We start from the raw sequence: 24,300 nt of genomic DNA, 5'->3' as shown, positions 1-24,300 counted from the left end.
CACATTCAAACTCTGATTCTGTTTTATCTTTGGCCGTGGTCTTCACTCTGGTGAAAACAAGCAGCTTTTTGTTCTTGCAGATTTCTAAGAAAGGAAGACAACAGAATAGTTTCTGGCTGAATTTTGAAAAGAAGCATCTAGTTTCAGCATCAGTCACTGTGCAAACGCTTGTTTTACAGGAGGAAACGTGCAAGATTAGGAAATGATCTTAAATTTGATTTGAAATACAAGTAGATGTTACTAAATGAAATACTGAAAATTCAAAACGTGAAACTGATCTATACATGACATTAAAGATGATTCTAACTCACACGTAATGAAAACTCAAAGTTCAGTTCAGTACAATTGCACGCCGCGCTTTTTAGAAAAATAATGAATCATAGTTATTTATGCCCTCTTCTGTGCGTTTCTTTTGTTTGAATAAAAAGCTGGATTCATAAACGGCGCCCCCTGCTGGCAGTCGCGCTCCACCCGGGGCTATAAAGGCGGCGTGTGACGTCACGGGGCTGTTTCCCAGGATCGCTGCGGGAGTGGGAGGCTGCTGCTCGGGAAGAGTGTGGACCAAACCACCGGTGGAGGGACACCGTCTATTTGAGGACTGACGGCTGAAGCTGTGCTCTTCTTTCTCTAGATTTAAAAGTTGGTTTCTACAATTATTTTTACACAAACTGAGGCTCGGGAAGTTCCGCTCAGAAGAGCCAGGTAAGAACCGGCTTCAACACCGGGAAGGTTCTGGTTAGTGAGACCGAGCTGTTAGCTAGCTGACTAAGGGCTACTGAGCTCGGCGTCCCGGTTCGAGTGGCAGAAGCTGTGTGAGGCTGTCGGCACCGAACTGAGAGCAGAACACCTGACATTACCGGGACTAATTTAAGCAGTTGATTATAACCACCTTCACTTTGTTGTTTTACATTTAAAATGTGACATTTCTAAAACCATAACTGCTGTTCTGATTGTTCAGCTGTTTTCACCAAACTTCATGTAAGAATGAGTTAATTTAGAGTCGAGCTGCAGCCCGCTAAAGCCAGTGGCTGTGGGAGGATGTATTTCATTGTAGTCGGGTGGAAGTGGGTCTGAACTGTTGGTCCGCGGTGGGAACACCGAGACCCGGAAGGCTGTGTTGCTGTAGTCTGATCCCAGGGACAGGAGCTCCGCTGCGGCCTGCGGTCTAACAGCAGGCTGGTGCTCAGCCTGGGAACCATAACCGATGGACATGCTCAGAATGACAATAGCAGGCTGGGACTGATGGGTCGGGCTGTGTTATTAGTGCATGAACCGTGGTGATACACCACTGAAGCATGATCAGTATTGTGGATGCAGAAAGCTGTGTTGCAGGATTATATAAGAGCTCTCATTGTGTTTGTTCCGAGCCTGGTTGGAGCTGCTCTCAGTTCAGAGCCATTATCTCATGCTGCTCTCCTTTTGTTTTGTTCTCCTAATCTGTGGCATTTCTAACTCTTTGGACATTACCTTATTATCCTTAATGATCTCAATTTCCTGTTGGGTGGAGGCCTCTCCAACCGCTGATTCTCCATACCTGAGGTGGACTTTGACTTTTGTCTCCTTCCTTCTTGTTTTATGGCTGGAATGCCATAAAGTTAATGTGTTTCCTTGTGTCCTCTTTCCTTATCCATCCCTCCTTGTCCTTGTCAGCATATCTTAGAGGATGTCTTAATCCTGAAATCACCTGGATGACAGAGGAGGAGGTATCAGGATGCAGATGTGTGGAGCTTCACATGAGAAAACGGCTCAATGGCACCATGTCACAACAGGAAATGGTTCTTGTTGTATTTAAGCTGTCCTTCCTGAGTTTGGGGATGTTCCAGATCTTGACAGCATGCTTATTGGGTTGTTGAATGTCAGAAGTGGTTGACTGGGACCTTCTAAACATCTTCAGGACTTTCATGATGCTCCCAGCATTTTAACCAAGTTTATCTGTGTTCAAGGCAATAAAACGGAGGAAAATCAGGATGAAGAAGAGCAGAATTATGAATATAAATATTCTGAACATGATCAGATAAAACAGAGCTGTGTTTTTCTCGGAGCATTTCTAGATGTAGGCAACGTTGTCTTCAAGTGTTTTCTTGAAGCAGACCCAGAGTCTACTGCAGGAGGGGAGGGGGAAGGAAGAGCAACAAATGAAGACATTTTTCTCTTCATTTGGTTCTGGGTTGGATATAAAATGACACAATGTGGGCAAAACTATTTGTCTACAACTGGTTTATGCTCAGGTGAAGCCAATCACCGATATTTATTTAGAAAATCACAAATATCGACCTAATTTATGACCTGGAAGACAGATGGGCCGACTGTGCTACTGGGTCAGGGTCAGAATAAGATGGTGGTTGCCTAATGGGAACACGACGATGGACTCTGGTTTATTTGTTGCCATGGTAACATGCAACAAATAACATTATGTTGCAGGTTTGTGCCTTCCTACTTGGTTTCGGACCATGAGAATGTGACTGTTCTGGTTAGAAATCAAGGATGCCACCATAGACGACTGTTCCTGCCTTGGTTCATCTCTAGCATCACGGTGGAGGAACTTTGGACCTGCTCTGCTTTTCAGAATTGGTTTGACTCAGACACATTGGAGGGTTTTCCAGCATGAACGACCTGTTTAAAAGCATGAAACAGCAACCAGACTTTGACTAGGCCAATCTTAAACATTTATTGGCCCGCTGCTCTACGCTGTAGTTTATCCTGAGAATGTTCTTATATGGAGCTTGTGTCCTCCTACAAATGTTTGGCGTCAGTTCATGTGGAGAATCTTTTGAACAAACTGAGGGTTCTTCTTTAGAAACTAGATTAATGCATCGAAACGGCTTGTTTCTGCCACATTGAAAAGCTTCTGCAGATTATCTTTTGTTTCTGGGCCAATTAGAGGTGGACTTGATGGTGTGTTTTGATCATTGTTCTGCTGCAGAACCCAAGTGAGATGTTGTGAACTGATGGATGACATTCTCCTTCAGGATCTTCAGCTAAAGACCAGAATTCATGGTTCCATCAATTACAGCAAGCTGTCCAGGTCCTGAAGCAGCAAAGAGACCCGTACCACCATACCACCACCACCTTGTTGAACATTTTTCCCACAAGTCTTGGTAATCGTCAGATGTTCTTGGTAAATGGGAGACAAATCTTTGTGTTCTTTTAGGTCAGAAGTGGTTCTGGTCTTGGAACTCTCCCATGGAGGCCATTTTTGCCCAGTTTCTCTGGTCATGACCTCTGACCTTAACTGAGGCAGGGAGGACTGCAGAGCCTTAGATGTTCTGGGTTCTCTGGGATCTCCTGAAGGAGTCGTTGATGAGCTCTTGGAGTAACTTTGGTAGGTATGCCTCTCCTAAGAAGGTTCTGCAATGTTCCATGTTTTCTGCACGTGGTTCTGAATCTGGTTCTCTGGAGTCCCAAAGCCTCAGAAATGGACCTGGAACCCTTTCCAGACCTGAAACATTAAAGCAAGACAAGAGAAGCAGGAACAGGAGAAATCTCTGAGGGGGGTAAATACTTTTTTCCAGCTGTGTGTTTCCTAGCTGCAGGGATGTAGGGCTCACTCCAGACATGGTGTCCAAGTGTCTTACTGAGGATAAGCCGTTTATATGGCGTCTTTATCCACTTAGATTACATGAGAAGATCCAGAACCATAGACTGCAGGCCCGTCTGACCAGAGGATGCTGGGCTGGGCTGTTTCCCTCCCACTGAGACTCTGTGGAGGAAACAGGCAACCTTCCCAGATGTGTTGAACTTCCTGAAATATCCTGGAAGGAATTTGAATGGGAGCCATCGGAGCACGGCTCTAGTTCAGATTAACAACGAGGAGATTAAACCCGATGCTTCTGGACGTTTGAATTATGAGGAATTTCTTTAAATCTATTTTCTAGTTTAAAATTCAGATGAATTTAGCTAAAAACTTCATGTTAATCCAACTTGTTTCCTGCTGCTGATTTTGAAATGAGAAAGTTTATTATAGTTTAATTTTCTTCTGAGTTTTTCTTGTCTAATTCAGTTAGTGTGAATTAGTTTGTAGGGTAGGTTTGCTTGTTTTTACTAGTTATTATTTTAATAAATGTTTAGTTTTAGTTGAGTTTTTATTACTTTTAGTTTATTCATACATTTTTAGGTGCAGGATTTAAAATGTCAGAGTATGGTATTTAATATACTTAATATTTAATATACTGTTTTTCAATCAATATATTTAATTACAGCTGAAAACAACAGTCCACAAGATAAGCAGCTTTAATGTGTTTAATGCCGCCGCTGCTGAAAATGCTCCACAGACTAAGAACATGTGAACATAATAATATTAACTAATATAATACTCTGCAGTATAACGGACCACCTGGCCAGCAGCCTGGTGGTCGGGGGAAGTTCTCCATCATGCTTGTTTCCTTCCTGCTGCTACCTGGAGAAGTCCCGATGTGGCTCCAGCTACTCAGACAGGCTTGGCTTCATGAGTCCTCATTGACAATCAGAGATCAGATGATTGGTCCATGCCACCTACTTCATCCAGCTTTCACTGGAGAACAACATATCCCTGTTCTTTCTACAGTAACCTTCTCAATCCCTTTTCTGTTGTCTTCTATACAGAACTTGGATTTAAAACGGAGCCATGTTTGGAACCTCATAGATGCTTTAGGATAGACTTTTGTCATCTTAGAAGATCTTCTAAATCCTTATTTTTGTCCCAGCAGTAATAAAAATGGTGTCAAGTATTTACAAATGGTTAAACTGCATACACAGCTTAAAAAAATAAAGGGATCACTTAAACAACACAATATAACTCCAAGTAAATCAAACTTCTATGAAATCAAACTGTCCACTTAGGAAGCAACACTGATTGACAATTAATTTCACATCTTGTTGTTCAAATGGAAAAGACAACAGGAGGAAATCTTTGGCGATTAGCAAGACATTCAATAAAGGAGTGGTTCTGCAGGTGGGGACCACAGACCACTTCTCAGTACTGATGCTTTCTGGCTGATGTTTTGGTCACTTTTGAATGTTGGTGGTGCTTTCACACTCGTGGTAGCATGAGACAGACTCTACAACCCACACAAGTGGCTCAAGTAGTGCAGCTCATCCAGGATGGCACATCAATGCGAGCTGTGGCAAGAAGGTTTGCTGTGTCTGTCAGCGTAGTGTCCAGAACCTGGAGGTGCTACCAGGAGACAGACCAGTACACCAGGAGACGTGGAGGAGGCCGTAGGAGGGCAACAACCCAGCAGCAGGACCACTATCTCCACCTTTGTGCAAGGAGGAACAGGAGGAGCACTGCCAGAACCCTGCAAAATGACCTCCAGCAGGCCACAAATGTGCATGTGTCTGCACAAACGGTTAGAAACCGACTCCATGAGGATGGTATGAGGGCCCGACGTCCACAAATGGGGGTTGTCCTCACAGCCCAACACCGTGCAGGACGCTTGGCATTTGCCAGAGAACACCAGGATTGGCAAATTCACCACTGGTGCCCTGTGCTCTTCACAGATGAAAGCAGGTTCACACTGAGCACATGTGACAGACGTGACAGAGTCTGGAGACACCGTGGAGAGAGATCTGCTGCCTGCAACATCCTTCAGCATGACCGGTTTGGCAGTGGGTCAGTAATGGTGTGGGGTGGCATTTCTTTCCATGTGCTCACCAGAGGTAGCCTGACTGCCATTAGGTACCGAGATGAGAGCCTCAGACCCCTTGTGAGACCATATGCTGGTGCAGTTGGTCCTGGGTTCCTCTTAATGCAGGACAATGCTAGACCTCATGTGGCTGGAGTGTGTCAGCAGTTCCTGCAAGATGAAGACATTGAAGCTATGGACTGGCCCGCCTGTTCCCCAGACCTGAACCTGATTGAGCACATCTGGAACATCATGTCTCGCTCCATCCACCAACGTCACGTTGCACCACAGACTGTCCAGGAGTTGGTGGATGCTTTAGTCCAGGTCTGGGAGGAGATCCCTCAGGAGACCATCCACCGTCTCATCAGGAGCATCTCCAGGTGTTGTAGGGAGGTCATACAGACACGTGGAGGCCACACACAATACTGAGCCTCATTTTGACTTGTTTTAAGGACATTACATCAAAGTTGGATCAGCCTCTAGTGTGTTTTTACACTTTAAATTTGTGTGTGACTCCAAATCCAGGCCTCCATTGGTTAATAAATTTGATTTTTGATGATTTTTGTGTGATTTTGTTGTCAGAACATTTAACTTTATACAGAACAAAGTTTTCAATGAGAATATTTCATTCATTCAGATCTAGGATGTTATTTGAGTGTTCCCTTTATTGTTTTCAGCTGTGTAGTTGGTTGTGCTCCTATGAAAGGTTCTCAAAGTTCTGCGGTGCTACTGGACCGTGTTCTCAGTTCAGGGAGCTCTCTTGTTTCTGGATTTCTTGAAGGTGAAACCATCTCCCTCCAACATGGAGATTGCAGTAATAACTTTGGTTCAGATTATTTCACACGTCTTTTCCATCAGCACCAGAACTGCAGTGTGAATGCCAATCATAAAAAATCTTTGTTTGGTACCAGAGAGTGTTCTGGCCCAGTTCTGCCTCCTAACTGGCCCAGTAACAACTAGACTGGAGCGGCAGGATCAGTCTGCTGATGGGCTTCATGCAGATCTGTGTCCATGCTGTTTGGACCCCCCCTTCAGTAATTAGCGAGCTGAATTAATCTCGGCCCGCTGAGCAGAGCGATGGCTGCTGGTTTAACGACCGTCTGTGAGGTGGACCGCCTCACTGCGGGGGGTTCTGCTCTCTGAGGGGCTGAAACATATTGTGGTTTATTTCCATGTTCTGCTTCTATCAGCTGTGAGGAAGAAGCTTTCAGGCATTAATGTAGAAGAATAAAGAAGCTCCTCTGGTCACCTGATCAGCAGCAGCAGGTCAACATCTGCCCGTTATCTCCTGAAACCTCCTTCACTCCAAACTCTCAGGTTTGCTTGAACTTGAACATTGTCTGATTCAGGTTTCTGTCCAATTGATGGGTTCATCTCTGGTTCTGTCAGCTGCTGTTTAATGACATCTGTCTGAGGGATCAGAGATCACTGCTGTTCAGCTTCATCTGCTCCCTGAAGTTCCTCCAGATTCCTCAGACGGTTTCATGGTCTTCTGTTCTGTAGAGAGAAACGCATGCAGCTCCATTGCAACCTTTCTTTTCGGGTATTTTAGGAAACATTTGGTGTCCAGGTGTGATCTGGATCTTCTGCAGCGTGTTTTGAGGTCATGCTGCAGTCTGATATGCAGGAATAAACTGATTTATTAATGAAATAAATTAGGAAAACATAAAGTTTGTCTGCTTAATTTTCTCTGTACACTCAAACTATAACATTTCCTGTGATGTAAGCTGATGATTTAACAGATTCAGCCTTTCCATGCATGGAGGAGAACATTCCTAACCCTCAGGGGTGGAGTTCTCACACCTGGCTGCAGACCTGCCTCCTTCTGCTCAGTTTCAGCCTCTTTGATCCGCACCTGGTCCAGCCCAGCCCGATACTGTGTTGGTACAGGTCACATGCTGCTGAGCTTTGAAACCTGATCCCTGCCTGAGCAGGTGGTTCTTCACCCGCAGGGTCTCGGGGAGTTCCTGGGTGGAGATCTGTTGTTTCAGCAGGGTGTTGTCTTCAGGTCTGACAGGATGTCACGTTGGATTAAGGAAGGCGGAGTCAGACCTGCTTCCTGTCGCCTCACGCAGGTGTTGACTCCTCCCTTCTGATGGCGCAGGCTTGTTGGGTTTTGTCTCATGGCTCATTAGGTTTGTGTGGCTGCAGTGGAGCAGGACTTTGACCCCAGATAATCCACCTCTAACATCTATTAAATACTTGAACGTTGCTTTAATGTTTGTTTGAGCTGCTCCACACACAGTTCCTCAGAGGAAGGATCAAACTGGATGTTGGATGGGGCGGTTCACCTGAGCAGGTTCTGTTGGACTTTTAAGGTCTCTTCTTGGTATAATTGTCTTGCAGGAACATCGACATCCATCCCAGTCTCAAACCTCTGGAAGAGTCAAACGGGCTTCTCCTGTTTTTCTTTGTGTTTTGGTCCATCAAACATTCCTGTAGTTCTGACCATTTTCCCAGTTCCTGATGATGAACAGCAGTCCCTCAGCATAATGCTGTCATCACCATGCTTCACCATGAGGATGGTCTTTGCAGCATGAGAGTTGTTGGGTCTTTCAGCTCAGTTTTAGTAACATCTCACCACAGCTCCCTCTTCCACGTCGTCCAGTAGGGACTTAGTGTCCATCATACATCTTGGCAGGATTGGTGCCTCTCTAAAGGAGCTTTTGGTGGAGCAGTCATATCTGAACTTCTCCATAACTCTGTAACCCACCGTGCACTTTTAGGAACCGTGTTGTGAACTGAACCCATAGTGGGAAAGCTACTGAAGACTTTCTATTGCTCTTCATGATTAAAGTCCCAGAGGAGTTCCTTTAATGTTCCTTCAGGTGGTTCTCTGCTGCAGGTTGGTGCTAAACATGAACATTTGATGCTGATGACTCAAGAGTTTTCTGGATTTTTCTGTGTTTCTCCTCCACCTGCTTGTATTAATCCAAATGTTCATTTTAATTCTGGTGACATTTTTCTGCCAGTTCCTGTTTTTGATGATCTTATCTTGGAAATCTGCTGTAGAAGAAGCCTGAGAGGTTCAGATGGTTGCTAGGTTTCCTGATTAAACGTTGTTGTTGGATCCACACTGTGACACGTTCTTGGATGTGGAGCTTCGGTCCAGTCCAGCTTTTCATGCTCATTCCTGCAGTATTCATCCTTTTACATGGGTCATGTTTGGCTTCCTCTGGGTTATTTCTGGCCTCTGCTCAGCCTCCCGGACCTTCACGCTCTGTTGCTATGAGATCAGTTATGCAACAGCACAGCATCCATGGTGAAGGTGCTCCGTATAGAGCAGCTCCGAGGTTCACCATCTTCATGCAAGCACAGTGCTGTGTTGATCTTCTAGGACGACGTCGGCAGCACGAACCTGATGCAGTTCCTGCTGTCTCTGGTTCCTGCTGCTGAGCTCTTCCTTCCTGTATCTGCATGACTTTGTGCTCTGTCAGAGCTGCAGGGAGGCTGTGGGGAAGTAAAATACAGATCAACAAGGTTTTGTGTCTGACAGCAACAAGCCTATTTGAACAAACTTGAACTGTTTGATTTTAAATGATCTGGAAGTTGAAGGAAATCAAGAGTTTTTCAGCCTTTAGATGAAGCTCAGTATATCTTTTTTTTTTTTAGCTTTTTCTCATTGCTAGATCTTCTGAAACAAAAACACAACAAAATCACAAACCTTAACCAGGCTTCAATCATTTACCAAACCAAAATGATCCAAATGGACTACAGCATCATGTGCATTCATAGATAATTTCTCTCTTTTTTCAGCTGAAATGAAAAAGTCAAGCAGCTGGAAACATTTAGCCTGCATGAAAACGGCTTGGATTAGTTGACTAGAACCGTGTTTGATGGCTGATCTGGTCATTTGATCTCGATCAATGAACGCACCATACCTTTTTAAACAGTCTTCAGTGTGGAAGTTGTTGCTGAGTGAAGAAGGCGGAGTAGTTCCAGGTCCGTTGACTCAACACACTGTTGGTCTACAGGTTGAAAACATTGCTGCATTCAATGAACAGAAAGAAAATCAGATTTCTCAGTGTCTGACCGTAGGTGTAGCGCAGATGAAGAGACTCTGATCTCTGGTCCATCACTGATGGTTCTGTTCCACTCCAGGTACGGTCTAACCCAATCCTAATAATTCACCACAATCAAATAGATTTGATCATATGTCAGCTAGTAGAGACAGACTCCTGTAGAACTAGGAGTAGTGGACAGCATTAGTGGGTCTGTGATGGTGAACGGTACCGGGCCGACACCTCCAAACTCTGGTCCTTACTGCCTGGAAGCAGACTGACTATATGTCAGGTATTTATTGGGATGACCCTTTTAGTGACAGTATTTGTTTTAATTTATTGGCTGTGAATCCATCACTGCAAACCTTCACGGATGGAGCCTTATCCACCCTCCCTGGAAGGAGCACCAACACCGATGGAACATCAGGACGTAGAAGATACGTGGGTTCCTGCAGGACGATCCACGCTGCCTCAGAGTATTAAAGCAGGAAAAGGTCAGCACTTTGAAAATGTCTGTTTAGATTACTGGACTGGTACCAGTAGGACCCAGCCCGCACATCTTCCAGGTTTATCAGAGGTGGACGGATGTGAAGAGAAGCAGAATTTAGCTCTGAGACAGAACCAGCTGTCTGTCTGTGTAATGAACAACTTTCAGCTGCTTGTGACACATTTTATCAGTTAGACTTCGACTCAAACAGGGATGTTCCTGTCAATCTTTAAACTGGACCTCAGGCAGTTTGGAAGAGATCAGCACTTCAGAAAGCCCTCAGCTGGAATCAGAAGCTCTGGGCCGGATCGGGTCGCGAGAAGAATGTGTTCCCTGAGGACAACATTACAGAGAGAATAAATGTGAGAACATTGAAACACCTGTGAGATTACTGCGGAGAACTAAGGAAGAAGGATAAAGCGAACTGTTTATGGTCTTCCTATAATTCAGTAACATTTTATTAGAGGTCGGCTGAGCTGACTGATAAACCCGTCACGTTATGGGCTGCAGTCAGATGGTTGGTTGGACAGGTTGCCAGGGTTAGGGTGCAGCTGCAGCAGGCTGCTGGTGTCTGTGTGAAACAATCAGATGTTCTTCTCTAGGAGCTTTGGAGCTGCAGCCACAAATATGTTCCATCAGCCTCGAAGGGTGGAGTGATAATGGAGCTTTGGGTGGAGCGGCCCTTGCATAAAACACAGTGACCTCCTTTACTTTCTTTTTATGGCTTCACTCTGAGCACGAAAGGAGAATACAGCCGGGGTGGAGGGTTCTGAGGCTTTAAATGTGACGATCCAACAGAACCTTTAGCTGCTCTGTTTGGGATTGTTGTCCTGATTATTACAATAATATTATTTATATATTAAAATGACTGGCAGTCGTGATTAATCGTCATTTTGCTCCCTGTTGTCTTTAGTCTCCATCAACATGATGTCCTCATCACTCAGTGTGAGCCGGGTCAGGTAGTGAAAGTCCAAACCGGCCCGAGATTCTGGTCTTCTTCACGCTGAAACTGGCCCAGTTTGGTCCAAGCTTCCGCTGACTGATGGTCTCACGTTGACTTTACTCTGGTATTCAGAGAAGATCATGGTCCACTCAATGTCTGCAAGGAGCAAAGCAAGCCCAGATCATTGGTACTCTGTTCAGCAGTAAAGACTGAGCTTTACAGTTAACTGGGGCAGAAATGATTAAATGTTTCTGGTACCAGCTGTCTGACTGAGATCCAAGGAGTTCTGATGGATCTGCAGCTCAGCCAGTACTCTAACAAATCTGATGAGGTTGTCTCAGATATCACTGGTGTTCAACTGCATTTTTCTGGTCATTTATTTACTCTGAGCAGAACCAGCCGGCCCAGATGAGAAGCTGCAGCATGTCGGTTCTCCACGTTACCCGGCCGAGCGATCGCCATGCTGAGCTCAGAGCGAGCGCGCTCCAACAATCAGCTGTTTGTCAGCAGGGACGTGGGTTGACACGGATGACTGTCGGGCCGACCCAAACGGCACTTCCTGTGAAATGTGTCGTCCTCTCAGAAGGCACAAAGCAGCAGACGCTGCAACTAGTTCTTACAGAACCGGACTTATGCTCCCAGATCCTGCTGGATACCGCTTTTTATTCAGTCTTGGGGGTTAATTCAATTCAATTCAGTTTATTTATATAGCTCCAATTCACAACACATGTTGTCTCAAGGTTCTTCACAACAGTCAGGTACATTCATTCCAATTAATCGTAACCATTGAACAGTTCAGTCAGATTCAGTTATTTATTCAAATTGGATAAAAAGTTTTTCTATCTAAGGAAACCCAGCAGATTTCATCCAGTCAGTGACTTGCAGCATTCACTCCTCCTGGATGAACATGTAGAGACAGTGGACAGTCACTGGTGTTGACTTTGCAGCAATCCCTCATACTGAGCATGCATGTAGCGACAGTGGAGAGGAAAAACTCCCTTTTAACAGGAAGAAACCTCCAGCAGAACCAGAACCAGGCTCAGCATGAGCGGCCATCTGCCACGACCGACTGGAGGTTAGAGAGAACAGAGCAGAGACACAAAGAGAACAAAGAAGCACTGATCCAGGAGTACTTTCTATGGGAAGGAAAAGTAAATGTTAATGGATGTAGCTCCTTTAGTCGTTTCACCTAGAAAGAAAGAACAGATAAACTCTGATCCAGTTTTCAAGGTTAGAGTCTGAAAGAGAGAACATAGAGTTAGTTACAGTAGAAGCTCAGTCAGTAGCCATGTCTAGGAGAGAGAAAGGGTTAAACACTGAAAGACAGGGCTATGTGGATCATCTGTAGAAGGTGAGCATTAAGTTGTTGCCAGCAGAAGCTCAGACGATTCCCCTCTCCAGAAAGGTGTCACAGGTAGACACAGAGCCAGGCCAGGTGTAGCTTCTAGGAAGAGAAAAGAGAGAAAAAGGTTAAAAGCTGAAATAACAGCAAACAATACAAAATTGGAGAGTAGTGTGAGAATGTAGCGAAGAGGGTGAAAGTGGTCATTATGTCCTCCAGCAGCCTAAGCCTATAGCAGCATAACTACACAGATAGTTTCAGTTCAGATTATTTAGTTAAACGGCGCTTATTTACAACAATGTCGTCTCAAGGAACCTCACAAAGGGTCCCACTGATGGTCATTGTTCTACTAAAAACCACAAGGATTGGGATACCTCTCTCTGTCAGACTGATTATAACCATTGGAAAAGAGAAGGGGTCACACAGGTAGCAGAAATGGTGGGTGTGTTAATGCAGGTTAAAGATGAACTGTTTCCAATCCTTGCTCCAGGCACTTTACCATTCTCTAACTGCTCCTGTCAGCTCAGCCTGACCCGTTCAATGTTTGCTCCCGAGGTCCAGACTCTCGCTTTAACTCAGGACCTCTGTGGTTCTGATCCAGCTTGTTTCTTTCTTTATAAATGGGCCATTCCGTGTTGACCCAGCACTCGTTGATCCTGTGAGATTCCATGCCTGAATGATTCAGATCCCAGTTATGTCAAACATGAGGAATATTCTTCAGAACCTGGACTGAAGGGAGATGATCTGGATCTGAATTTAGATTAATGTAAAGAAGAGGAAGTGGCTGAGTCTACGTTGCCATGGTAACTCCCTCCCTGGGAAAATAGAAGCTGTACTGAAACGATCCTGAAACTGGAATTCCAGTTTGGAAAGAAAACTTTGGAACTGAAATGAGGATTAAAGCCTGGAAAAAATGTGGACAAACCCAGGAGAAAGCCTGGATCAAACCGTAATAAATCAGATAATGCTGTAGGGATCAGGGGAACAGCGCTAGGCTGGTTTAAATCTTATCTGTCTGACAGATTCCAGTTTGTTCATGTAAATAATAAATCATCTTTAAACTCCAGGGTTAATTGTGGAGTACCACAGGGTTCAGTACTTGGCCCAATTCTCTTTACTATATATATGCTTCCAATAGGTCAAATTATTAGGCAGCATGGGATAAATTTTCACTGTTATGCTGATGATACTCAGCTTTACTTATCCATAAATCCTGATGAACCCAACCAGTTAGATAGACTACAAGCATGTCTTGAAGATATAAAAACTTGGATGACTTTAAATTTTCTGCTTCTAAATTCAGACAAGACAGAAGTTATCGTCTTTGGACCGGAGTCTTTAAAAAAGAAACTGCTTAGTCAATCACTTAACCTGGATGGCATTAAATTGACCTCTGATAAAGTAAAAAACCTTGGTGTTAACGTTGACTAGGACATGTCATTTAAATCCCATATTAAACAGGTTTCTAGGATTTCCTTCTTTCATCTCCAGAACATTGCCAAAATTAGAAATATCCTGTCTAGGAGTGACGCTGAAAAACTAGTCCATGCATTTGTTACTTCAAGGCTGGACTATTGTAATTCTTTACTATCAGGATGTCCACAAAATGTAGTTAAAAGCCTTCAGCTGATTCAAAATGCTGCAGCAAGAGTTCTGATGAAAATTAAAAAGAGAGATCATATTTCTCCTATTTTAGCTTCCCTTCATTGGCTCCCTGTTAAATCCAGAATATAATTTAAAATTCTCCTCCTCACATATAAAGCCCTTAATGATCTAGCTCCATCATACATCAGAGATCTGATTGGTCCATATGTTCCTAACAGAGCACTTTGTTCTCAGACTGCAGGTTTACTGGTGGTTCCTAGAGTCTCTAGAAGTAGAATGGGAGGCAGATCCTTTAGTTATCAGGCTCCTCTCCTGTGGAACCAGCTCCCAGTTTTAGTCCGTGAGGCAGACACCCTGTCTACTTTTAAGGCTAGGCTTAAAACTTTCCTTTTTGATTAAGCTTATAGTTAGAGTGGCTTAGTTTTTCAAGGATGGAGCCTTCCTCCCTGTTGGTTGGAGTAAGGGGGAGTCAGGTTTAGCCTAAACCGGCTCAGTTATGGTTGAGGTGAAAACACACCCTCCATTTCTGCTACCTGTATGACCCCTTCTCTTTTCCAATGGTTATAATCAGTCTGACAGAGAGAGGTATCCCAATCCTTGTGGTTTTTAGTATAACAATGACCATCAGTGGGACCCTTTGTGAGGTTCCTTGAGACGACATTGTTGTAAATAAGCGCCGTTTAACTAAATAATCTGAACTGAAACTATCTGTGTAGTTATGCTGCTATAGACTTAGGCTGCTGGAGGACATAATGACCACTTTCACCCTCTTCGCTACATTCTCATACTACTCTCCAATTCTGCATTATTTGCTGGTATTTCAGCTTTTAACTTTTTCTCTCTTTTCTCTTCCTAGAAGCTACACCTGGCCTGGCTCTGTGTCTACCTGTGACACCTTTCTGGAGAGAGGAATCGTCCTAGCTTCTGCTGGCAACAACTTAATGCTCACCTTCTACAGATGATCCACATAGCCCTGTCTTTTAGTGTTTAACCCTTTCTCTCTCCTAGACATGGCTACTGACTGAGCTTCTACTGTAACTAACTCTATGTTCTCTCTTTCAGACTCTAACCTTGAAAACTGGATCAGAGTTTATCTGTTCTTTCTTTCTATATGAAACGACTAAAGGAGCTACATCCATTAACATTTACTTTTCCTTCCCATAGAAAGTACTCCTGGATCAGTGCTTCTTTGTTCTCTTTGTGTCTCTGCTCTGTTCTCTCAAACCCCCAGCCGGTCGTGGCAGATGGCCGCTCACACTGAGCCTGGTTCTGGTTCTGCTGGAGGTTTCTTCCTGTTAAAAGGGAGTTTTTCCTCTCCACTGTCGCTACATGCATGCTCAGTATGAGGGATTGCTGCAAAGTCAACGCCAGTGACTGTCCACTGTCTCTACATGCTCATCCAGGAGGAGTGAATGCTGCAAGTCACTGACTGGATGCAATCTGCTGGGTTTCCTTAGATAGAAAAACTTTTTATCCAATTTGAATAAATAACTGAATCTGACTGAACTGTTCAATTGTTAGGATTAATTGGAATGTATGAACCTGACTGTTGTGAAGAACCTTGAGACAACATGTGTTGTGAATTGGTGCTATAGAAATAAACTGAATTGAATTGAATAAGTCAAAATCAGGATAAAATTAGGTTTTAACCAGGATAAAATCAGGTTAAATCCAGGATAAAATCAGGATAAATCCAGGATAACTCGTACTCGTCGTCTTCCGCTTATCCGAGACCAGGTCGCGGGGGCAGCAGTAGAGACGCCCAGACGTCCCTCTCTCCAGAAATCTCCTCCAGCTCCTCCGGGTGGACCCCGAGGCGTTCCCAGGCCAGCCGAGAGACATAGTCCCTCCAGCGTGTCCTGGGCCGTCCCCTGGGCCTCCTCCCGGTGGGACGTGCCTGGAACACCTCCGAGGATGGCATCCAGGAGACATCCGGTATAGATGCCCGAGCCACCTCAACTGGCTCCTCTCGATGTGGAGGAGCAGCAGCTCTACTCCGAGCTCCTCCCGGATGGCCGAGCTCCTCACCCTATCTCTAAGGGAGTGCCCGGCCACCCTACGGAGGAAGCTCATTTCAGCCGCTTGTATCCGGGATCTCGTTCTTTCGGTCATGACCCAAAGTTCATGGCCATAGGTGAGGGTAGGAACGTAGACCGACCGGTAAATCGAGAGCTTCGCTTTTCGGTTCAGCTCTGTCTTCACCACAACGGACCGGAACAGCGCCCCCATTACTGCAGCAGCCGCACCGATCCGTCTGTCGATCTCCCGCTCCATTCTTCATTCACTCGTGAACAAGACCCAGAGATACTTAAACTCCTCCAATTGAGCCAGGACCTCCCCCAAACCTGAAGAGGACAAGCCACCCGTTTCCAGTCGAGAACCATGGCCTCAGACTTGAAGGAGCTGATCTTCATCCCAGCCGCTTCACACTCGGCTGCGAACTGCCACAGCGCATGCTGTAGGTCTTGGCTAGAGGGGGCCAGCAGGACCACGTCATCTGCAAAAAGAAGAGACGAAATCCACTGGTCCCCAAACCAGACCCCCTCCAGCCCTTGGCTGTGCCTAGAAATCCTGTCCATAAAAGTTATGAACAGGACCGGTGACAAAGGGCAGCCCTGCCGGAGTCCAACATGCACCGGGGAACAGGTCCACTCGGACTCTGTCTCCAACATCCCCCAGGATCTGGTCGAAGCTCTCCCGGAGGTGGGAGTTGAATACATCCCTGGCCAAGGGCTCCGCCAGACGTTCCCAGCAGACCCTCACTACGCGCTTGGGCCTGCCAAGTCTGTCCGGCTTTCTCCTCCTCCAGCGGATCCAACTCACCACCAGGTGATGATTAGTGGACAGCTCAGCCCCTCTCTTCACCCGAGTGTCCAAAACATGCGGCCGAAGGTCTGATGATACGACAACAAAGTCGATCATCGACCTCCTGCCTAGGGTGTCCTGGTGCCAAGTGCACCGATGGACACCCTTATGTTTGAACATGGTGTTCATTATGGACAATCCGTGACTAGCACAGAAGTCCAATAACAAAACACCACTCGGATTCAGATCGGGGAGGCCATTCCTCCCGATCACGCCTCTCCAGGTGTCACTGTCGTTTCCCACGTGGGCGTTGAAGTCCCCCAGCAGAATAATGGAGTCCCCGGGAGGGGCACTATCCAGCACCCCCGACAGGGACACCAAGAAGGCCGGGTACTCTGCACTACCGCTCGGCCCGCAGGCCGAGACGACAGTCAGAGTCCTCTCCCCAACCCGAAGGCGCAGGGATACGACCCTCTCATCCACTGGGGTAAACCCCAACCCGAGACGGCTGAGCTGGGGGGCAACAAGCAAACCCACACCAGTCCGCCGCCTCTCCCCGTGGGCCACTCCAGAGTAGAATAGAGTTCAACCCCTCTCAAGGAGATGGGTTCCAGAGCCCACGCTGTGCGTGGAGGCGAGCCCGACTATTTCTAGTCAATATCTCTCGACCTCCCGCACAAGCTCAGGCTCCTTCCCCCCCAGCGAGGTGACATTCCACGTCCCTAGAGCCAGCCCAAGCATCCGGGGATCGGGCCGCTGAGGTCTCCACCTTTGTCCGCCACCCAATCCTCTTTGCACCGGTCCCTCACGGTTCCCCCTGCAGGTGGTGGCCCACTTGGGGATGGCCTTGCGTCTCTCGTTCGGGCTTGGCCCAGCCGGGTCCCGCGAGGAGCAACCCGGCCACCAGGCGCTCTCCGGCGAGTCCCGACCCCAGGCCTGGCTCCAGGGTGGGACTCCGGCTCTGCCGTACCGGGCGACGTCACGTGCCTCGATATTTTCGTCCTCATGAGGGATTCTTGAACCGCTCTTTGTCTGACCTGTCACCTAGAGCCTGTTTGCCCCCTGGTAGGGTCTCCCAATCCAGGATAAAATTAGGATAAATCCAGGATAAATCCAGGATAAAATCAGGATAAATCCAGGATAAAATCAGGATAAATCCAAGATAAAATCAGGATGGTACACAGTATTGTTGTGGAGTCTGTCTGGATGAGGAGCAGTGGAGAGAAACTGCCTCCAGTTACAGGGCTGCTCGATTTATTGAAAAATATATAAATTTTATTATTATTTAAAGGGAAGCAGTAGCGATTGTAATTAGCATTAAATGCGACATTTTCCCTCAGACCTTCTTGTACAAATATTTTATTTATTTTGGTTATTTCTTTCAGTGTTGGATATTATCCCACCTTAAAAAACAAACTCAAATAAGATCAGCAATAAAGTGACGTTGAATCATCCCTGGAGAACAAAGTGCTGAACCTAAACTAAATGATTAACTAGGAATGATAAATTACAGAAGAACATTTCTAATAAGTAGAAAGGATTTTAACCAAACAAGTGTAGTCACATATCCCTGTAGGTGGCGCAGCATCGTGTGTCCCTGTAGGTGGCGCAGCATCGTGTGTCCCTGTAGGTGGCGCAGCATCGTGTGTCCCTGTAGGTGGCGTAGCATCGTGTGTCCCTGTAGGTGGCGCAGCATCGTGTGTCCCTGTAGGTGGCGTAGCATCGTGTGTCCCTGTAGGTGGCGTAGCATCGTGTGTCCCTATAGGTGGCGTAGCATCGTGTGTCCCTGTAGGTGGCGCAGCATCGTGTGTCCCTGTAGGTGGCGTAGCATCGTTCCCCCTGTGAATGTGCGATAGGATTGTTCCTTTGAATGAGACATTGCATCCTTTCACTGAAGGTGGAGGAAGGTTTCTGATTGAGGTCAGAATCCAGCACCAAGCGGTCCATTTCAACCATGAAGATGTGTTGGGCTGACATCATCTCTTATCCTGCTGCAGAGCAAACAGCAGCAGCTCATTCAGCCTGAGAAGGTTTGAATATGTAAACTCTGAGATGTGTTTTACTGATGAACTTCGGAGGGAACCTGCGTTCGTGTTACAGAGTGAGATAAAGACTGAAATTAATGTCCTTTTTGCAGAGATCAGGCTTTCCTAATTAAAGGAGAAAACGGAGATTCTCATTAATAATCCTGTTTCATGATCGAGATGTAAGCTTAGTTCTGATAAAACGTATAAAAATGATCAGCTGACTGATGTTCCTATTAAATAAATGTTAAACATCTCTGTCTAAACGTTCTGTGTTTTCCTGACAGTAATCATCTGCAGCTACAACATTAATGTTTAAAGCCAACCAGTCCATCTGAATTCATCTCAAGGATCAGTTGGTTTTCTTATCCACTGGTCCTTGGCTGATGTTTGGAGAAGGAGACCTTGTTCTGGTAAAAGTTCATTTTATCTGAATTCCATGGTCCAGCTGGTCACCTGAGGTGAGAAGAGCAGTGTCTTTGGAGGTGACGAGTCTTGAGTTCAGGTTCATGCACCACCTTCCCTTCTCTTCTCTCAGCTGATGTCAAAATCTCAGCAAACCGCTGTTGTTCCAGCCAGAAAGTCGCTGACTGGCAGGCTTTTAGTTCTGGTCCAAATCTTCCGTACAGCTTGGTGGTTCTCCACTTTAAATCCAGAACAGAGTTGCATATGAAGGGCAGCGTTCTTAAAGAAAGTGCTGAGCACACATCCGAGCCTGATGAAGAAAAGTTGGAATCTCGCTCTAAAATAGACATACATATTTCATTCATTCATTCATTGCAGCCATTCAGACCTCCTTGGTGGGTTCTCAGGTTCTGGAGCGGTGCCGGTCCTGTGTGGTGCTGAGCTTTAGTTTTTCTGTTCTGGACGCTCAGAACTTTAATGAATGAAAGCAGGGATCAGAGCCTGTTGTTCTCTCAGGAAATGCAGCAGTCAACATGACTGATGTGGCTTAACCAGAAGCTGACGGCAGAGAGCAGCTCTGCAACTCTGGTTTTAATGAATAACGTTTCCCAGTGGGAGGTGTTTGTAAAGCTGTAGCAAGCTGCTCCATCAGACCAAGCTACAGACTAAATCAGGTTCTGTGCAGAACCTTCTGGGACTTCAGGGCGTGATGTGATCTTCAGGCATACTTCATATGATGTCGGACTGGTTCTGTGGAACAGGCGGCTTACTTGACGTACAGCTGATGAAATAAAGCTGCTGTCAGTCTTCAGAGACGTGGACCTGCATAGAAGAACTAGTCAACATCTTTTAGGCACTAGTGGCCTTTATTTTGTAGGTTGACTGACAGGAAATGGGGTGGAGAGAGAGAGGAAGACGTGCAGCAAAGGTCAACGAGCCGGGACTGGAACCCGTGATGACTTGGTCTAGGACCGTAGCTTCCGTACGTGGGTCGGGTGCTTTACCCACCGGTACCGCCGTGCGCAGAACTAGTGAACCTCTCTGTAATGAGGTTTGGACAATATTGGAAACGGGAGAAGGTTTCAGAAAGCTTCGAGTTGGTCTCAGTCTGAGCTTTTCCTCACGTTCAAGAACCACAACGGATGAAGAATATGGTGACGTTGCTCCAGTCCTAGTAGGAACATTTGCTTCACCTCTCCTCTCCAACCAGCTCTGCCCTCCTGCTGCTGCCACTCCTTAATAAACTGGTGACCCCAGCTGATGGTCTGTTTCAACCTTCATGCTCCATGTTTCCAGGACCAGTTACACTTTTATCAGGCAACATGTCCAGGCTGCTGAGGAAACACTTAAATACTGGGAACATGCAGGAAGCCGTGGTGCTCCTCGTAGTCCGCATCAGAACGGGAAATAAAAACACAGCATTCAAGAAGAATCCTGGTCCAGGAGACCTTAACGTTTCTGAAGGTTTGGGCCACATCCTACAGACACTTAGCTGGAAGAAGACCAGGATTCAGGATCAGATTCTGATGCTGAAACCGAAGCTGGGAAGGAAGAATATTTTCCTCAAACCTTCACTTGAAGGAGGCGGTCGGTAGACTGACGAGTGATTAATAGAAGTTGTTTTAGGAGCAGAAACAGGTATGGTTTGAACTTCCTGGTGAGCAGTGAACCGTTTGTTGGTGCAGGTTCTTCTTAGCTGCAGCTGCGGTGAACTCTGACATGAAGGAAATGGTGGACTCTGGCTGCTCTTGTTTAACACAGATTCCATCCAGAACCTGAACACTTTCAGAGAAAAGATGTTGAGAAAGCCTGGAGACTTCTTCAACAGAGAGAACATCAAGGGCATGACTGGATGTAGATGCCTTGGCTTTAGAAACACATCAATGGTATCTTCAGAAAGAAAATAAGCTGATTGGATGACATCATATTGAAGATGTATATGTTATCCAATTTTCAGATTATTTTTGTGTCAAAAGACCAGACTCTGAGGAGATGCTTTGTTCTGTAGGTCCAACCCTCTGAAGTAAAAGTATTTCCTGGAAAGTTTGTTCTCCTGAACGGCATCGACATGATGTTCAGCTGATCCTCACTCAGCCATCAACAGGCTTCTGGCTTCCTCCTGGCTGGAGGATGGACCACTCCTTTTAGAAGAGTTCTTTAAACGGCCTGGTTCTGTGGAACACGGCCCTTAAATTTCCAGCCATGTTGAGGTTGGACCTTTGGGTCCAGAATTCCAGAAGCTTCCTGTAGGCTCATTTTATCTACTCCAAAACCAGTTGGGATGTGTTTGCGATCATTTTCCTGACAGATCACCCTACTGTGACCAAGTACAGATCTGTGGGGGTGTATGAATATATTTGAGTCTGTATGTAGAATTTGAACCCAACCCAGTCGTTGCTTGTAGAGTCACCCCAGCTTCTAGCCTGGTTCACCTTTAAAGAACCACCATAAAAAGGACCTTCAACCCAGAATGGGCTTCTGTCCGAATCTCTGCGAGTCATGCAACAGAACCTCCTGCAGGGATTAGAACCCGTCCTGGTGGTTACAGGCAGCGCTGATGAAAGAGGCAGTTTTTCCTGACAGACAGTGAAGGTTTAATAATCTTAATGGAGCAGTTAGAAGGTTCCCATAGTGAGCGGTTACTGGGTTGGCAGGAAGCCTGGTGTGAAGGAGGACCTGCAATCTGCTGCGATCAGCTTCCCGACTTATCGGGCCAGAACTGATAGATATTGATTGGATCTCAGCTGAAAATGCTCCTGATGCGTCTGGTTGTCCAGCCTGGTGAAGGAAAGGCTTTGTTCAGCACTCTGACAGGTTCAAAGATGGTTCATAGGCAATAAAACAAGTAGCATAAAAACATAAAGCTAGAGCGAATCCAGTGTTTTACTAGGGACCAAATCAGGTTAAAGTCCGGTTTAAAACGGGATATGATCAGAACAAAACCCGGATTTAATAAGAAAACATTCAGAATGAAACAAAACCAAAACCAGTTTTTAATCAGCAGACAAACCAAGATAAATCCTAGAAATAAAACCAGGATTCAATCAGGATACACCCTTGATGATTTTAGACAAGTCCACCATAGAGGAGCAGAGGTGGTATCAGCAGAACCGGTTCTCTGCACACCACAAACCATCGGAGCTCAGAGCACAGATGGTGTTCAGGTCAGATTACATGGACCATAACTAGAGAGGTAGAAAAGCCAACAATACAGTCCTGAGGAGAACACTGGCTGTGCAGCTTAGGTGGAAATTCCTCCACATTCCCTGATCTTCTGATCTGCAAAAGAACAATCTGCACATCCTTCAGCCTTTCTGTCAGGAGCTTTGGGTTGAACCCACTGGAGTAAACATGCTCAGAACTTTTCTCTTCAGATATCTGCTACATGCTTAAATATCATCTGGTACCTCATTATCTCCATATGACCTCTGACCCAGCTGCTATTGTAGCCTGAAATGCATCTAATGATGAATGTCAAACATCTTGTCTTCATAGGGGTCTAGAAGGTCATATTCAGATCAGATTACTGTTTCAGCAGCAGAAGCTTCAGTTAGAATCATTTTAATCTTTGAAGTTTTTGGGAAGTGTTTGTGAAGCTTGGTTCTCCAGGACACTGATTGGTTCTGAGAACATTTTTCAAGAACTCTGCTGGTTTAGTCTCAGTTAGTATTTAATATCAGCTGTAGAAGAACCAGAGAAACGTCAACTAACTGCTGTGCTTCTTCTTTCCAGAGCCATCGCAGCGCTGCGATGGAGGATGGGAAGCCAGTCTGGGCGCCTCATCCGACCGATGGATTCCAGCTAGGAACCATCGTGGACATCGGAGCAGACAGCCTCACCATAGAGCTTCTCAAGCAGAAGGGAAAGGTGATATGAGGACACTTATTATGTTATAGCTGTAAGAATCACTAACATTACTGTGACAGAGCAACATGCATACAGACAGCTGACAGCCCAGCAACAACACCAACAGGCTCTAAGATCAGACCTGAAGGCTGGTACCGATCCATGGTTGAGCTGGTCCTGAGGATCCAAACTCTGTGCTCTTTTCACAAAAACAGTTCTACAATATGGCTTCAAAGACGAGCCCCACAGGAAGCCTGCTCAGCTTTTTACTAGTCAAACCCTCGAGCCGGACCCGCCAGCAACGTGTAGCCAGGATCATGGTACCAACATGTTCCAGCTGAACAGTTGGTCTCCTTACTGAACCAGATCTCAGATCATAGAACAAACGTGACCTAGACGTTGGCTTTCATGATCCTTAATATCCTGGTACCGATGTTAAGGAAATTACCCAACACCATGTTTGAAAACGCACCATCCTGTTTCAGAGGGCCCAGGTTCTTTCTAATGAAGTTCAGAAAATCTAATCTATAATGTCTGTCAGAGGTCAAATAATCAACAACTCAGAAATAAAGCAATTAACAAGATTTATTTCCACATAGATAAAAAGTTGGCCCATTAAACTTTATCCATTCACTGTTATCCGAATAACATGTAAACCCGCGGACAGACCCGCGTGGAAACACTACAACTGTTCACTGCAAACCCATATGACCCACTCTCACTGCTATCTTGTAAACACCACAAAAAAATAACACTCCAGACAGGATCGGGTTTCAGACTAGCGGTGACATGGGATATTCATTTCTAGGGAAGTGACCCAAAAAAACGAAAGAGAGAAGACGTACAAACAAAAAAATGTAAAGAATGGTTAGTCCGTCCTGACATATACGTAGAAAAATAAACACAACCCAAAAGCACAACGGAGTAACCAGAATCAAAATTCTAAAATGACTGCAGGTAACTGTGCTTAAACTGTAGGAAAAACACAAATTACTACAAGCTCACAGGAACATAATTCAATCAAACCATCAAATTAAAAACACTGCATACCTGCAGCATTAAATAAGCCAGCAGCCATTCATGGTAAATCTATCCACAGTTAAAGAAGTGTGGCTCTGTAGTGTTGAATTCCTTCTGCAATTATTGGGATGGGGGCTGACTGCGTGTCTGCAGGAAGGGGCGTGGCTAAGTGCATGTCTGCAGGAAGGGGCGCGGCTGAGTGCGTGTTTGCAGGAAGGG

General features: G+C 45.6%; 1 protein-coding gene across 10 annotated transcripts in view; it reads left to right on the top strand.

The window, feature by feature from the left end:
• Positions 1–509: 509 nt before the first annotated feature.
• myo6a (myosin VIa) overlaps positions 510–24,300 on the top strand; it is an 86,715-nt gene continuing 62,924 nt past the window's right edge. For all 10 annotated transcript variants that reach the window (XM_047388849.1, XM_047388848.1, XM_047388847.1 and 7 more), the window contains exons 1-2: positions 510–702; positions 22,948–23,082. In XM_047388849.1, the coding sequence (XP_047244805.1) occupies positions 22,966–23,082 (117 nt within the window). In that variant the 5' untranslated portion in view covers positions 510–702; positions 22,948–22,965. The remainder of the gene's footprint in view (positions 703–22,947; positions 23,083–24,300) is intronic.

The sequence above is a fragment of the Girardinichthys multiradiatus genome, chromosome 15 (assembly GCF_021462225.1).
Source record: "Girardinichthys multiradiatus isolate DD_20200921_A chromosome 15, DD_fGirMul_XY1, whole genome shotgun sequence".
In the NCBI taxonomy this organism is placed as follows: domain Eukaryota; kingdom Metazoa; phylum Chordata; class Actinopteri; order Cyprinodontiformes; family Goodeidae; genus Girardinichthys; species Girardinichthys multiradiatus.
This window is presented reverse-complemented; position numbering and strand designations above follow the sequence as displayed.